At 47.0% G+C, this 16,397-nt stretch overlaps 1 protein-coding gene across 17 annotated transcripts in view; it reads right to left on the bottom strand.

Annotated features, from left to right (window-relative positions):
* The window catches only part of FBRSL1 (fibrosin like 1), a 503,098-nt gene extending 487,580 nt beyond the window's left edge, over positions 1-15,518 (bottom strand). For 11 of the 17 annotated variants that reach the window (XM_071445342.1, XM_071445328.1, XM_071445329.1 and 8 more), the window contains exon 1: positions 14,502-15,516. In XM_071445342.1, coding sequence (XP_071301443.1) covers positions 14,502-14,795 — 294 coding nt within the window. In that variant the 5' untranslated portion in view covers positions 14,796-15,516. Of the gene's footprint in view, positions 1-14,501 lie in introns of all 17 variants that reach the window. The other 6 variants (XM_071445333.1, XM_071445341.1, XM_071445344.1 and 3 more) reach the window with 2 other exon arrangements.
* Positions 15,519-16,397: the final 879 nt, after the last annotated feature.

Below are 16,397 nucleotides of genomic sequence, written 5' to 3'. Positions count from 1 at the left end.
AGCAGAGCCAGCATTTAGCTGGGCTCAAACACTGATCTTATCCTCCTGACACTTTCTTCAATCCCTCTGTGGGATTACAGCTGGGAAAATGACACTGATTAGAAGAGCTCCTTCTTCCCTCACTCTGGATTTAATATCCAATACAGGCTTCTCCTTAATACAACACATGCATGGGATACAGTACAGAAAGAAAGACAGGAGGAGAAAAAAAATAACAGAAGGCTAAAAAGGAAGAATTATTGCGTGAACAGAGCTACAAATGCCATTTACAGAGTGAACTGCTTTTAACTTTCTGCCATCAAAAGGGTTAGATACCTCATCCACTCTGAGCAGCCAGCCAAGCACAAAAAAGCTTGTCTCTTCTTTCTCCCTGTCACATTGAAACTAATCACTGAAAACAAGGTAGAAACTGTGTTCTCAGAGCAATTAACTTGCAAGTGAGGTTTTATCTTCCCCAGTAATCCCTTCTACCCTCAGCCACTCCCCACTACCCCATATATGACCAGCTTCAGAAGCTTAACCAAGACCAGAGTCGCTCCAGCACAACCATCATTGTACACAGCCCATTTCAGCAGACTCGGAAGATGACCTGAAACACAGGAAGAACATGTAGCTGCAATCCTTCTCCAAAGGCTCTGGCCATATTTGCAGGGTTTTTTTAATCAATACACATCTGCTGTGCATGCCCTCCTCCCCTGCATCCTGCCTGCCCTGTGCCAGAAGGGCATTTGCGTGGCTGTGCAGCCAGCCAGATCAGGGAACCAGGGAATTAGTTTTCCTGGCAGCATAAATGCTAGTGCTGGCACAAGGGAGGTAATCAGGACAAGCAGCCAGGGCAGGAAAGGACCATCCCCTTCAGCAAAAACACATACTTATGTCAGATTAAAGTGGTCACAGCCCCAGCTCCCTGCTCGCTCTCCCCCTGTTTCTGCAAGCGTGGGAATTACCCAGCAGCATGGAAGATCAAGTTGTTTAGCTTTGCAAAAGGGTGTCCATCTAAGCACAGAGCTATTTTCACAGCTTGTTTCTTCTCTCACCAGCTTCTCCTCCCTTTAAAAAGCAAAAAAAAACAATTGAATCAAGGGATTTGGATGCCATCAGTCACCGTGTTCCTGTGGCCAGGGAGGGAGCGAAGGCCGCGGTGCTGGGCTGAGCACAGCAGCCCTGGGCTCCTAAATGGAAGGGTGCTAACATTTTCCTCTGGCAAGGTAAACAAACCCGGCAGTACAAAGATTGAATGACTCCATGGAACAAAAGGGAAAATAAGGTCAAACCAGGAAAAAAAAAAAAAAAAAAAAGGGAACAAGAAGCAAAAGAGATGAGAGAGATATGACAGATACAAACACACAGAGCAAAACCCCCAAGAGGCTGCTCGTTAGCTCTGAAGCTGAGCACATGGAAAAAGAGAAGAATTTACTTCTTCCTCAACTGGAATGTTTGCATAATTGTCACTTTCAATTCTACATAATTCCCCTTTCTACACATTTGTTTCATGTCTAGGCCACCATGCATGAAATAAATCCCTGTCTCAGAGCACGGCCTGTCTGTGTGACTCAGGGTGCTAAGGAGATTGGGTTTCCCGTTTATTCCTGTATTACATTCCAAGAAGGTGTGAACAATGCTGTATCAGCCTTAAAATATCAACCAAACAGGCCTCCACCTCAGCCAGGACCACTTTGCCTAGGCAAATTTTTCAAAAACCATAAAGTTAAGTGAGCATGGTATTAGTAAAGCATTAATTAAATACCATTTTCTCCCCTCCCTCCCTGGGACACGCTCCAAGTGTTCCCAAACAAATAATTGAGTGTGAACTTTGGGGTTATTTCTTCCCCCATCCCCAATTAAAATTACATGCACTCACTTTTGGGATAGGTTGAATTTTCTTCATAGTTAGTGCTGATACCCAGGTGCCCTATTAAAAAAGCTAAATTATAAGCTCAGATATTGAAATATCAACACTAATTAGGTCTTTTAGACACACATTTTTAGATGCTGTTTAGAAAATCTACATTAAAAAGAGCAGGGGCAAAGAATGAACTTTCAAAATTAAAAGGAGCAGCACTGGGTAATTAGGCACCCAGATTCTCATTCTTTTTTTAACAATAGAGACAAACACCATTTCAGTGGCCATAGTTTAAAGAGGACACAATATTATTTCTTTTTTGAGACTGAAGGAAGTAGAAAACAAAGTTCAAATGCTGCTAAACAGAGGTGATATTTAAAGTTCATTCAACTTGAAAGCTTGGCAATGTATCATTAGAAGAACAAGAAAGTCCAAAAACATTTTTTGTGCATCACAGCAAAGGTTTTACTTTGTAATTCAGCTGCAACCCAAATTCTGACCTCCTGAAAAGTACCTGCAAAAAGCCATTCCAAAGGTTCTAGTTTGGCAGCTGCCTGGGAAGGCAGAGCAATGGGATGCACCAGGTGGGAAAACCTCCACAGCCTATTTTTGTTCCTTTCACCAGCATCAGGAACACATTGCAAGATACCAGAATTCACTCTTTTTGAAGAGGCTTGATCCCCATGAAGACACAAAGCCAGGTGATTGTTTCCCCCATGTTTTCTCAGCTCCAGAAGCACCCAGTTAAGGTGCACTGCTGGGAGCTGTCACCATCCCCAGGAACAGATCCCCATGCTGGGAAGGGACCCCACACTCTCCTCACTTTCTGCTCCTTCACATCAAAGTATCAGTCTTGCATCATGAATAATCTCCTCCTAACTCAAAAGAAGTACTGGAATGCTCCAGTAAAATTGGTAAAAGAAGCTACACTTTGCATTTATCCCCCATGTCTGTATTCTTACTGCATGTTTTATGTGTCTGGCTTTATGCTTTAGGCACAGACCCATTATTCCTACAGTATTCAGCAGAGACTCAGTGAATAATCACATTCTGCTTATGTTCATAACACTGTAAAGGTAATACTGGGAAAAAAAACACCAGTGACTTCATCTGTTAAACACATATAAACAGGGAATGGGAATTTTAACACACACAAGCACAAAAGGAGGAAGACATGAAAGAACAAGGAGAATTAATTTTGCATTTGAGACAAAAATCTATTCTCTCTCTTCAGTAGCTGCTCCTTTTTGTCCAGGTAAGTGCACTGAACAGTGAAAATTCACCTGCAGGTAACTAGCAGATAATCAGAAATACACAGAACAAACCAAGGAGCACCCCAAGGGAAGACAAGCTTTATTTGCCTGCAGGAAGCACCACAAGCTGCCCATTCACCAGCCCTGATGCTGACACATGCTCTGCATTACAGCATCTCACCACACTGCTCAAGACCACCCCAGGTGCTGACCCCATCCCACGCCACAGGAGGACAGCAAACCTAATTAATTCCATTTTGGAACGGCCAGCACATTGTACTTAAGACAGATAAACACTCGCAGGTCATGCTCTGTCCTTTTTTAGGTCAAATGAGTATCTTTGCAGCTTGTATCAACCTTACAATTATCATCAAACATGGCCCTGTCTGGGCCACACAGCTCCATGCCAAACCTCCACTGCAAACGTGCCACCAGGCGTGGTGTAGATTGCAGACACCATATCAGCAAACAGCTATTTAGTAGCAGTCACAGTTAGCTGACCTTCAGGCAGAAACTCAGTAACCTGATGATGATGACATTGCTGGCCCTGGATTGTCTGCAGCATTTATTTTGGCAGTGGCAGAGAAAACGCAGGGATACATTTTGAGCAGGAAGCGCTGGTCAGGAAGGCAGAGCCCGAGAGCCAGGCTTGAGCAGCCTCCCCTGGAACCCACACACTCCACCTGAGCAGCACAGCACGGCACAAGACTCACAGGAAATAATATTAATAACCTCACAGTCCAGGAGCATGGCTGGCCTCAGAGCTGTGCCACAAGAGCTACAGTGTTTGGAGACCAGCAACTTGATAATTACAAAACCCTGAGCATCTCCTGGGCAGAGGAGAACCAGGCAACACACTCAGAGACTCCACAACCCATCCATGTGTTTCTCAGGACATAACACAGCTGAAAGCAAGAAACCAAAGATGCTTTCTCTGGAAATGGTTTACAGCTTGTGTAAACCAATTCCTTTTTTCTTCTTTTTTTTTTGTTTAAAAACCCAACTTCAAAAATAATTCTTGGGAACCTACCAAGCAAACTAACTGCATATAGCTGTTTGTCTGAGGTGTCACCTGGGAGTTTACATTAGTTTGCACAGGCCCAGTTACAGCAGTTCCATAACCTTTGGTTTGGAAACAGCCTGTCCTACACATGCCAAAACATTTTCTAACCAGGGTAAACGAGCTTGATGTTAACATGGGGCTCCTCTATCCAACAGCTGCTAAAAAGAGCATCTTTCCTCACAAAAAGCCTAAAAGTTGTATAGGTGACTTAGTAATGAACACAGGAACATTTTCTGATTGAGCCCTGCAATAACTTTTGCCTAGATGCAGCTAAAATTTTAATTTCCAAGTCACACCTCTGTGTGACAGCATCTTCCAGCAATGTGGAAGAAAAGCCACATATGAGTATGAAAAAGCTGTGTGAAACCAAGTTCCAGACCCTGTGCAGCCCAGAGGCTCTCACTCATGTTTCATCACCCCTCTTCCCACCACAGACAACACTGGAAACACCAGGGCCTGTGTCCCTCGTGCACGAGTCCCACTGACCCTGCAGCCACCTCCACAGCCATGGACAGGAGCTGGGACACAGCTCAGCTCCACACTGCCAGGGAACAGGCTGGAACAAACCCCCACTGCTGCCAAACCCACCCCAGGGGCTGCCCAGGCAGTGGGAACAGGGCTCCAAGGGAGTTATCAGTTTGTCTGATGTAATCAACAACACTGCCATGTGCACACTGACACCAATGTACAGATCTCCGTGGAGTTTGATGGATGAGGTGATGGCAGGCAAGTTATAAAATCCATCTGCTTGGAAAACCATTGTCATTTTCAGCTAAAAATCGCACCAGCAAACTCACATCACAACTTTGTACTATTCAGTGCCAAATTAGAATACCAGACTAAGTGATGGTGTTCTTTCCTGGGCAGATCTTGCAAAATATCCACTAACTCAACACTAATAGCAGTATGACAGGGTTTTTTTTTCCTTTTTTTAAATGCACCAAGTGCTTTAGTTAAGCCTGAAAAAAAAATGGAAGGCAGTTTTTGCCTATCTTGCAACAAAATCTCTCTTGAGATATGTCTGTTCTGCAGCAGGAGAGTTTCCTAGTAAATGCATGAATGAGTGCTGCTAAGAGAAGCAAGATTATAAATCCAGAGCATCAGTAAGGACTGATGAAGCTTAGGAGAACTTAAGAAGCCTGAAGTCAAGGCTTGTATTTCAGCTCTGAGAGGAGAACTAGAGCTCAGGAAAATCTCAGGCTGCATTTGCACCACCAGCAGTGCCCAGAGCAGGACATGCCACAGGAAAGGCTTTCCCACAGCTGGCGTGGGGCAGAGGAGAAACATTTCCCTAGGAGTTTGTACAAGGAGATTTTGCCATCAGAGGCTCTCCCATCACCTCCTGGTGATGCACTCACAGACAGCACCCACGTCAGGGCTGAGGCAGTTCCAACACGTCACAGGGGTGACAGGAGTTTCCCTGAGTGGCACCTCCAGCTCCCAGCAGTGGCACGGCCAGGGTGACACAGGCACTGATGAAAGGACTTGCCCAGAGCTCCGTGAGAGGAAACTTGTGGCGGAGTCAGAAAGAAAACCCCGTTATCTCAACTTCCGGCCCCCTGTGCTTAACCGCCAGACCACAAAACACTTTTATTGTAGGATAACATTTCAACAAATAGCTGTTTTCTCTTAGCACAAAACCCACTTTGCAGTTTTACTTTTAAAAATCCATTTTTACTCCAACTCCCTAGGACTTCAAGCCAGCCCTGTGACTTGGCATAAACAATTTCTCCCTCCTTTGCATGCCCCAGTTTTATTAAGTAATCCCCATAAAAGCAATTACTGAGCTTTGGACTGAAAAATAACTAGGGAAAAAAAAAAAAGAGAGAGACAGCAAATTCTGCATATCTTTATTTGCATACGGATTCCCTCCCTCCCCCTTTCTAAGGGTTTTGCCATGAGGTCTTTTATGTCTCTTTCAATAATCATATAATTATATGATTCCTAAAGTACACGCTGGCAACACTTCAGGGGATTTTAGTCATTACAGGTGACAAGACTTTTCTCTCATGTCTAATGCTCGCTAGGATTTCCTTCCACTTCATTCACAGATAAGATGAAGAACCAAGTGACACCCAAAATGCTCTCACAGACAGATTTTGGGGGGATCAGCCCTTTTCCTTCTCCCTTACAGATGCAAAGAAATGGGCAGAACTGAACTGGAATGAACTTCAATTGGAATGAAGCACTTTTTCAATTAAGCAGCCCATCATTTTTCCCAGGCCCCACATCCAACTATTTTAATGGCTTTCACATTTTTTCTTTACTTTTACAATCTGAAAGAAATGCCAAGGTTCCATCAAGGACTGAGAATGCCATAATTCCATTTCTTCCAATGGCTGCAAGTTATTAACAAGATGTCAAAACATCATAATTATTTTATATCAAGTATGACTGATTCCATAAACATCTCTTAGCTGCACGCCATCCTGAGTCTCACTCCCCCTGAGTGCAGGTATGTGCTCAGGCTAAATGGAGTTAAGAGGCTGCACATCCTCTTCCACAGCATTACAAGAGATATTTAAGAGCCACCAAAACATCAACAGCAATAATGCATTTTATTACCTGATGCACTTGATGTCATTGTAAGCTTTGAGACGTTGCTTTCCTTGAAACTCTTTGGGGGCTTTTGCTCCTCTCTACAAATAAGAGCTCCCAGGAAAGAAGCTGTAGCTTCAGTAAGGAAGAGGAGGGGTTAAAGGAACCAGCTTGGAGTCCTTCAGCAGCCACCCAACAGCCAGCAGCTCTGAATTACCATTTGTTTCCCAACTTGGGCTGCTCTTAACTTCAGCATCTCTTCACTAAGTACAGGTTAGGTCAGGGACACCCTAGCACCAGAGTGAATCAATCTATATTTAAAACTGGGGGGGAAAACAGCAAAACTCCAACCAGTTACTGTCTTATTTTTCTGAAGCTAGAAAGAACATCTGTTGAAGGGCAAGGTAACACAATGATATCAAACCACAAGCACTATAAGCTTCACATTCAGACTACAGGCACAACTGCATCATGCATATGTATTTTCTGAATTCCTCTCTATGACAACCTGTGCAGAAGAGAGAGCAAGGCAGGCTGTGGGCAGAGGAGAGGAGCCCAAGCACAGCTCCTTGCCCTGCTGACCGTGCACGGCAGCCCCAAAATAGAACATTTAACTTCAAATTGCCACGTTTGTGTGGCACTATAGATAGCCAGCACAAGATTAAAAAAGCTTTGCTCTGAGCACAAAGGGAGAGACAGGAATGGTGCCATAAGCCCATGTTTTGCAGCCAGTGGCGCAGGGAAATAATTTTGATCCCTTCAATCCCCTTATCCATGCCAACCACTGACCTTGCAGATGCAACTTTTGTTCAAGTTCAGGCCCTTTTTGGCTCCAAGCAAGACAGAGCTACAAAGGAAACACTCTCCATTCATCCAGGATCATCCAAGCCCTGTGCACTCAGCTGCCCCGCGCTCCTGTTAGCCAGGTAATTCTGCACTTCACATCCAGTCACTCAGTACAAAATAATTAAGCTGCAAAGGGTGACACTCACCTCTCTGCCTGCCACTGGGGCCTGGCTGGTGCAGGTGGGAGCCCCACAGCTGGTGCAGTTTGTACCTGCCCAGCTTTCACAACTCTTGCACCAGAGGAACTGGACCGACAACTCCGCACAGGTCGGTTTTGCCTGGGCGGCTCAGAGCCGGTTAACCCTCGCCTCCATGCTCAGTGTTTCTGGGTTGGGAACATAAAGACTGATTCTCCTTTCAGCATCAGAGCACTATTCTTAATAGTTCATTAGTTTTGGAAAAGAGACTATTTCTCAAGGAGATGGGCCAGGGCTGGTAACACTGTGCTCCAACTCTTTTCTCTCTGAAGAGCATGGCTGGAACAGTCACAGCCCCCACTGTGCTGAACACAGTAGAGCCAGGAGACATTTAAACAGCAAGAGCCACTTCACCTACATAAAACTCTTTTATACATTTACCATGATAAACTGGAGGCATTAAAGTGCAGTGAATTGGAAATTGTTCTCACTTAGAGCTGGATGTTCACCTACAACCAATACCAAGATGCACACCCTACGCACTGTATTTCAAATCTTTATTTTAAAAAAAACCCAAAGTGCATCAAGCAGGAAACAGCGTTTCAGTTCTGCTGATACTGTTCTCTTTCGAGTACTTGCTGCAGCACCACAGACTACACAATATTCCCTCATCCTGCACCACCAGGACAAAGCCCAGATGCTGGAGAAGCTGAAGCAATAAGCACATTCTGACAAGGCTGCACCCAGACAAGGTGCACACAAGTTTGGGATCTGTGTGCTTGCAAAGCCTGACACATGGGAGCAGCCTGCTGTGGCTGTGCCTGGAGAATTTCACACCTCACCCAAAAAAAGCAGGGAAGCAAAAGGGGAAAAAACCAAACCACCCCAAAGCCTTTCTATCAATGTGTCTCCAGCCACAGTACAGCACCTCTGCACCAAAATGAATTTTTTCACAAGTGCAGTTGCATGAACATCAGCCCTTCTGCAGAGCAAGCAGGGATCTACCAAAGAAACAACATGAAACACCAGGCTGATCTCATCCTACCCAGCTCCCTTCTTCACTGCTATTTTCCCAGAAAGTAGCATTGTGACAGTCAGTCTCATTCTGTGAAATAACTGAGATAAACAATAAAAAGTGCATCTTCTTAGCATACTGAGAGCACAGTAAAGTTTTCAGTTCTTACTAGGCATGAAGTCAAATGCACTACTGCAAGTAAACATTTCTTATCTGAATGAAGTGGAACACTAGTTCTATTATGTCCTTTTTATTACAAAAAAAAATCTTACCTGTGCAATACAGAGTAGCTTATTTTTTTTAAATAGTATAGATTCTAATTAATTTTAAAACTGAATATATCTTCTGAATTTCTTTGTGATGGTTAGTCTACTTGACATTTCAGCAAACTTCACCTCATGTTTTGCCCCAGGTTTCAGAATGCTCAAGAAAGCCTGAGCAGTTATATTATGGGAAACTACTTTGGAAAAATTGGTAGGATATTAAAAGGTCATCCAAAACACCCAGACAGACAGAATCAAGTGCAATTTGAGTTAAAAATGAAACCTCATGTAGGGATGAGGGATGACCACTGAGCTTGACTGGGATTTCCAAGCAATTTCCTCCCTTCAACACCCCTGCAGCCACTTTATGTGCACTAAAGGTGCCCTGACCTTGGCTGCAGGGATGGCCCCAGGCAGGGGCTGCACTTGCCATGGACCCCATCACTCCTTTAACCCTGGCAGGTTTCACCCATGAGACACAGAACTCCCCACCCAGCAGAAGAGCTGGATCCTTCCTCACCACTCCACCAGAGTTTGCAGGGAACATTACTCCCCCCAGCTCCTAGCCCAGCTGAGCAGATTCTTCAGGTTTTCCAGAGCTCTCCCCCTCTGCTTTAATCACCTCTGATTCCTCAACAACAACAGAGATACCTCAAGTACCTGCTTCAGACAAGATGCAAAAAAAAAGAAAAAAAAAAAATCAACAGCTAGGAGAACAAATCAATGGAGACTAGCAAGCCTTCAGGAAAACCAAAAGGCATTTAGAGCCTTTAGAGCATCATCCAGAAAATCATTAGCTTTCCTGGGGTTAAAAGCACTTTTAAAGAGGAATAACTGGCCATCAGAAATGCTAGCTTGATACACCACTACTTGACAATTAAGTAGAAGGAAAAAATACTTAAATATCTAGAAACTTGTTTTAAAACATAAGCTAGCTATGGAAAAATCTAAGCTGCAAAGTAGAAAGAGAGAGAGAGATGGTGACAAATCAGAAGTTCCATCGCTAGGTCAGTGGAGCTAGCACAAAACCTTTGGAACAGGAAACTGCAGTTAAATACATTGGTTTTCTTATCAATGAGAGATCAGAGCAACAGTACCCGGACAGTGTACAGCACACATGTGAAAACAGCCTTATCAAGATGACAGCTGGAGAACTCATGGATTTTGTCCAGAAGCCTCCTAGGAGCAATAGGCTCTCCAAACTGTGCTGCACCAGGCAGGAACAGCAGGGAAGGGCAGTGAGACAGCACTGCCAGAGCTCTGGATGCAGACAGGGAGAGGGGGCAAAGCCTTCATCTCCCTGGGGCACAGCTGGGCCCCAGCTCGGCTTGTAAGGGCAGCATCTCCACTTCAACACCACGTGCACCGAGTCAAGGTCTGCCCCTTTTCAGCTCAGGGCTGCTTCTACACCACACTCCACACACGACTGAGTGGGATTCTCCACAAGATTCTGTAAACAGGTTCAACATTCCTCAAAAAAACACGTGTACACACACACACACACCCCTCAAGAAAGTTAAAATTTCCATTCAGGGCTCCAAAGCTTTGCTGGAATCTGTAAAAATGATAAACAACAGCCAAAAAGAAAACACAACCCCTTGTCTTTTCAACTACTTTGGGAGAACAATTGCTCTCAAAGATCGCATTCATTAACATTCTGATGAAGTTCCCTTTTAGCGCTGTTTTTCATACTTGAAAGGAACAGCTATGATCAGAGAGAGCCCTCAACTACCGACTCACTCATTTAGATTCTCTCGCTCTGATTCACCAATCACCTTCAAGAATAATTAGCAGCTTCATCTGAACGTAATGAATATACACACATGCTCACATCCACACCATTCATTCTGGAAGGAGGGCAGAAATCCCCCTTTCCTCAGCCCTGGCACTGCACCCATCTCCTGGACAGCACCAGCACCTGGTGGCTTTTCCAGCAGCTGACAGTCTCACTGACCACCTCAAGCCAAAACTGCATTTCCAGGTTAAGTCCAAAGTCGTGGTGAGTGGCTGGGTACTACAAAACCCCAAATAAAACAGCACTACACACACACATCAGCCCTAAACTGCAGGAAACCTGAGCTGGATTTATACAGGAAGATCCACGGGAAGGAAGAGAAAGGAGAAGTTTTAGCTTCTTATACACAGAAAGAGGCTGCTGTTCGTGTGTCTGTGGGGCTTTCTTTTTTACTTAATTAAAAAAATATATATATATAATCAACTCAGTCTTTATTTGGAAGATGGTAAGATAGGAGATAAATAAGTCACAAGTATCACCACATGGTTTTCAGATGACAACTGCCAAAGGAAACATTGCCACATGAGTTAAAATACAAAATGCTTAAAATTCACACCAGAGAGCTAAAGGAGACCTCAAAGCCATCCCTCAGTATTAACCTTAACTGCTCCAACTCCCAGGTCAACACAAAGGAAGAACACATATATTTATTCTATAAAGCACCCTTTATTTACAGGAACACCAGCAGTGAGAATTTCCTGCAGTGGGGAAGGGGAATTCACAATATGGTGAGATACAAAGAAAAACAAACCAAAAACCACCTTACCTCTCCCAAATGATTCTACCATTAAGTTTTACCTAAAACACTGAGAAATTTCATTTCCAAGGGGAAACCCAAGCCTTGGTTATTCTATTAAACATAATCAGAGACCATTGTAACATCAAGAAACAAACCAACCTAGAATACCACAATAAACTACCACATATGCAACAAAAGCTCCTTTTAAGGATTAAAAAAATTAAATAAAATACTTTGTTTGTTCAGTACTGTCCCTAAGCCATACACTCACTTCTAACTTTCTTCCCCCTCATGGGCATAGAAGGTTTCAATTCTTATTTATTTTTTAAAAAGCATTACAGCAGATTTTAAATCCTCTTAAAAAACCAATGTACACCAAAATACAGATTTCCTCCAAAGCAGAAGAAAAACCACCTGTTGCAGTCAAGTTCACCAGAGAACACAATTCCACACCACACAAAATGACCTTGACATTTCACTCATTTTCATGGGTATATACTGCTTTAAAGTGCTCTTGCCTTAACCATCCCCTTGCCTTGCTGCTGCATGACATCTGCCAAACATCACCCATGGTCCAAGGCAGTGCTGCAGAGAAAAATCCACACAATATATTTTCTTCTTTTTAGTTTTACAGGGATTTAGGGAATGCACACCATCATTACCTCCAAGAACACAACCTCGAACATAACACACCTGGTTGGTGTGAAACAGGTGAATTCTGCTCACACTTTTCCCTCTGAGGTGTCAACCACCATGGCTGCAGAGATGCACACGTTGTTTTCTAACTGATTTATAGCGTATATATTTGCCAACATGCTAATTTCAGGTGGTGTTCTCTTACATGTTGGTAAATAGAGTAGAAATCAGTTAATTTCAGGAAAGTGTTCCAGCACGTGTTGGTAAATATACTAGAAACAGGTTAAGTTCAGGTGGTGTTCTCTGACATGTTGGTAAACATTGTAGATATCAGTTAATTTTAGGAAGCTGTTCTCATACATGCTTGTAAATATACTAGAAATGGGTTAATTTCAGGTGGCATTGAAGTTTTTTGCAAGAATTTTAAAGCAGATCATTTTGTAAAGACTTTTTTTTCTTCTTTTTAAAGAAAAACCAGAAGTGCTTCCACAAACAGAAGTACCTTGGGGTGGCAGATATTTAAGGTCACTTTTTACCCTTGTGTACCTTATTATCAAGGTTTGGCTGACTCAATAACAAGGCTCTCCCCATCTGAAAAGCCCAGAGTTTTCCCCGTCAGCCTGGAGGGACTGCACTATCATTTGAATTCTATTTCCTGATAATGTGCTCATCATGGTAGAAAATTTCTGCAGGAAAATGAATTTTACTTTCTTCCCTGACAGCTCAGTAGAGACTCAGGGGTTTAATTGGACCTATCTGCTGATGCATATTTGACTAAGAGCATGCCCAAGAAAAAAAAAAAAAAAAAAAAACTAAGGTTATACAGACAGGTCTAGGGCTTGGTTTAGAGGCACAGGAGAGCAGATTGCTCACTCATTATCAGTTCTGCATACACAAAGTAGTCAGCTTTCCTGTCAGGACAACACCCCACGAATGACAGCACAAAAAGCCAAAAAACAGCCATCACCAAGCTAACACAAACCTTCTTGCCTCTCCAGCACCTGCACACCCAGAGCTGCTCAGGGCTGAACGTCCCTGCTGGGCAGAACCCCTGGCTCCCCCAGCAAGGGTCCTGCCACCAGGGCAGATGGCCAAGGCCACCTCTGACACCTCCACGGGCACACAGGGACCATCACTGGGGCTCTGAGGAGTTGGTCCTACAGGCAAAAAGCTCCAGACAAACACGGTGCCACCAGAGGCCTGCGTGGCAGGAGGGGTGGGCTGGGGAGGAACAAAATGGGACCTCGGAGTCTGAGCCAAAGACATTAAAGATCCCAGGGCAAATCAGAGAATTCATTAGCCCACGCAGAGCTCTTCACTGCTCTAACACAGGTTAACAGACACACAAGTGGCAGGAAATCCAAAGCAGGGAGAGCACCCAAAACTTTGCCCACGTTTCCACCATGGTGTGTCAAAGAAAGTGGGCAAAAGCACCAGAATTGCTCATATTTACTGGGAATTCAAGTTCTTACACCCAACAAGCAACTTGTGAGGTGCTTCCTCTCGACAACTCACTTCTTCCAACTGTACACAAACAGAACAAAAATCAAAAGCCAAAGTCATAGTTTGTCAATGCCCCTCTGAAAATATTAAATTTCCTGCTCTGCTTAACTTAGCTCAGACAAGGCAGGCAGTATTTGCTCAGCAAATATTGTTTGTAATAAGTTAGACAAGCAATATTTTTTGCCAGCCTATTAACACCAGAAAAATATGTACAGTCAACAAGAGATGAAGAATTTGTTCAATTACTTCAAAAATGGGAATTACAACCGAGGGATTATTATCCATTTAAACATCTCTTTTCCACAAAATGTCAAACACTAGCCATTTGCTAACAATCTCCGGAGACAGATAAAGTAACATTTTGGCAATGCAAACACAAACTCCCGAGCTGGAGGAGGGGGGAGCGGGAGGAAGGAGGGCGGGAGGGGGGAAGCTCCACCATTCACAACAATGCCGGACCATCCCAACACGCCAGGAATATTTTGCAGCCAATTAAAACCCCAAACAAACACTGGACTTGCCCGAAGTGATGGCGAACACCGGCCGGAGCCGGGCAGAGGAGGGACCGGGGGAGGGAAGCAGCAAGGAGAACGGGGGGGCAGCAAGTTGCCAGCGGATCACCGGGGCTGGCCCGGCACCCTCCTGACCGCAGCCCCGGGATCCCCCCGGGCTGACACCAGGATTAATGCACGTTAATTGCTATTTGCAAAATTCAGCAGCCTGAAAGCGCCGCGCTTCCTTTCTCAAATCCTTTTTTTTTTTTTTTTTTTTCCTTCTTCCCCCCGTTCCTTTTCCCTTCCAACCCCCTCCCCGCCGCCCAGGCCCCCGCCCCGCTGGAGAGCAGAGCCCCCCGGCCCCCGGCGCTCTTACCTCCAGCGCTTCCAGGGTGTTGAAGCTGGCGATGGCGAAGCCATCGATCAGATCCTCTTCCTGGGAGCTGGACTCGCGGCGGCGGCGGCGCGGGGGCCGAGCGGCGCGGGCGGCGGGCGGCGGGCCCCGCGGGGCGGTGCAGTTCTGGCCGCCGTTCTCCTTGCCGGGGCTCGGCTCCTTCTCGGAGCCCGACGAAGGGCTCTGGTTCCGCGGGTCGCGGGCCGCCGCCTCCCGCCGCCGCACGCGGTCCCGCTGCGACCTCGACCTCCGGCTCTGCCGGATTTTCCCATCCATCGCCGAAGAAGAAGCAAATTAAAAAAATTTAAAAATAATAATAATAATAATAATTAAAAAAAAATTTAAAAAATGAAAATGAGAAGGCCAGGAGCGAGGGGGGGGTGGGTGGGAGTGGGGGGGGCGCGGGGGGGAAGAGAAAAGTCGCCCCCCTCCAACTCACCGCTTCCCCTCTCCAAACCCCGGAGCCCTTAAAAAATAATAGTAATAATTAAAAAAAAAATCAACAACAACAACAAAAAAATCCTGCTGTTCAGAGCCTCGGATCCAGGGCGATGATAATCCACAGAGCAAGGCTGGGTGGCGGTGGCGGTGGGGCGAGCGGCACACACACACAAAAAATATTAAATCCACGGAATGACCTTGACAAATTTCCACCCCCCGCCTCCCCCCACCCCCCAAAAAAAGCAACGACGGGAAGAGGAGGGGAGGAAAAAAAAAAAAAAAAAAAAAAAAAAGAGAAGGGGGGGAAGATTTATCTGGATCAGGACGAGGACACCTCGGATTCACTCGGCGCGGAGGAGAGAGGCAGATCCAGGAGGCTCGACCCAGCTCGGGATAATCCAGGCGCGGCGCCCCCTCCCCGGGGGCAGCGCCGCTCCGGGGCCCCGCTCCGGCCGCCGCGCACCGCCGGGGGGGCCGCCGCCGCCGCCGCGCTCGCCGCCCAACTTTCTTGCCGCGGAACGAGCGACACAATCCCTGGGCAGCCCCCGCCGCCGCCCGCCGCCGCCGCCGCCGCCCGCCGCCGCCGCCGACCCCTCCTCGCCGGGCGCCGCCGGCGGCTCGCAGCCCCCCGCCGGCGCGGCGCGGCGCCCCCGCCGCCGCCGCCCGCTGCCGGATGGCGCTCGCCCGCCCGCCCCAGCCCGGCCGCCCGCGGCGCGGCGCAGCCCCGGCCCCCAGAAGCCGCTCAGTCGGCGCTGCCCGGATGCCGCCCCATTCTCCCCGAGCTGGGACGCGGCGCTAGCACCGCCCGGCCGGCCGCGCATGAGCAGGGCTGCCAGCTGCGCGTCATTCCCCGGCGCAGGCCCGGCCGTGCCCCCGGCCCCCCCCCTTCCTCCTCCTCCTTCCCGCCCCGCCGCCGCCTCGCCTCCCCTCAGCGCGGGCCGGGGGCGCCGGCGCCCTCCCCAGCCCCCGGGAAAAGTTTCCCCCAGCCCGGCTCCCGCCCCGCGGCCCCGGGACACGGAGGGGGCAGCGCCGCGGGCCGGGACAGGGGATGGAGGGGCGAGCCGAGGGCATGGAGGGGAGCCGGGGACGGGGCACGAGCTGAGGCGAGCGGTGGGAGCGGGGCTGCGCTGTGGGATGGACTGGGGGTCAAACGATGAGCCCGGGGCGAGGAGTGAGCTGGAGGTCGGAGGGTGAGCCAGGGACAGGGAACGAGCTGCGGGAGGAGTTGAGGATTGAACGCTGAACCGAGGGTCAGGCTGAGGGATCGCTTGGGGGTTCAGGACAACTTGGGGAACACAGGAGGAGCTGAGAGACATGGAGGCAGCGGAGGGATGAGCTAGGGAACAATCTGTGTGTCAAGGGACAAGTTGGGAAATGAGCCAGCGATGAGGGTGCAGGACACGGGAGCTGGACATCAGAGCTAGGTGGGACATGGAG

This window comes from Agelaius tricolor, unplaced genomic scaffold (genome assembly GCF_023055355.1).
Source record: "Agelaius tricolor isolate 1412-34295 unplaced genomic scaffold, bAgeTri1.0.p SCAF_20, whole genome shotgun sequence".
Classification (NCBI taxonomy): domain Eukaryota; kingdom Metazoa; phylum Chordata; class Aves; order Passeriformes; family Icteridae; genus Agelaius; species Agelaius tricolor.
Note: the sequence above shows the minus strand (reverse complement) of the source record. Positions and strands in the feature narration are given on the sequence as shown.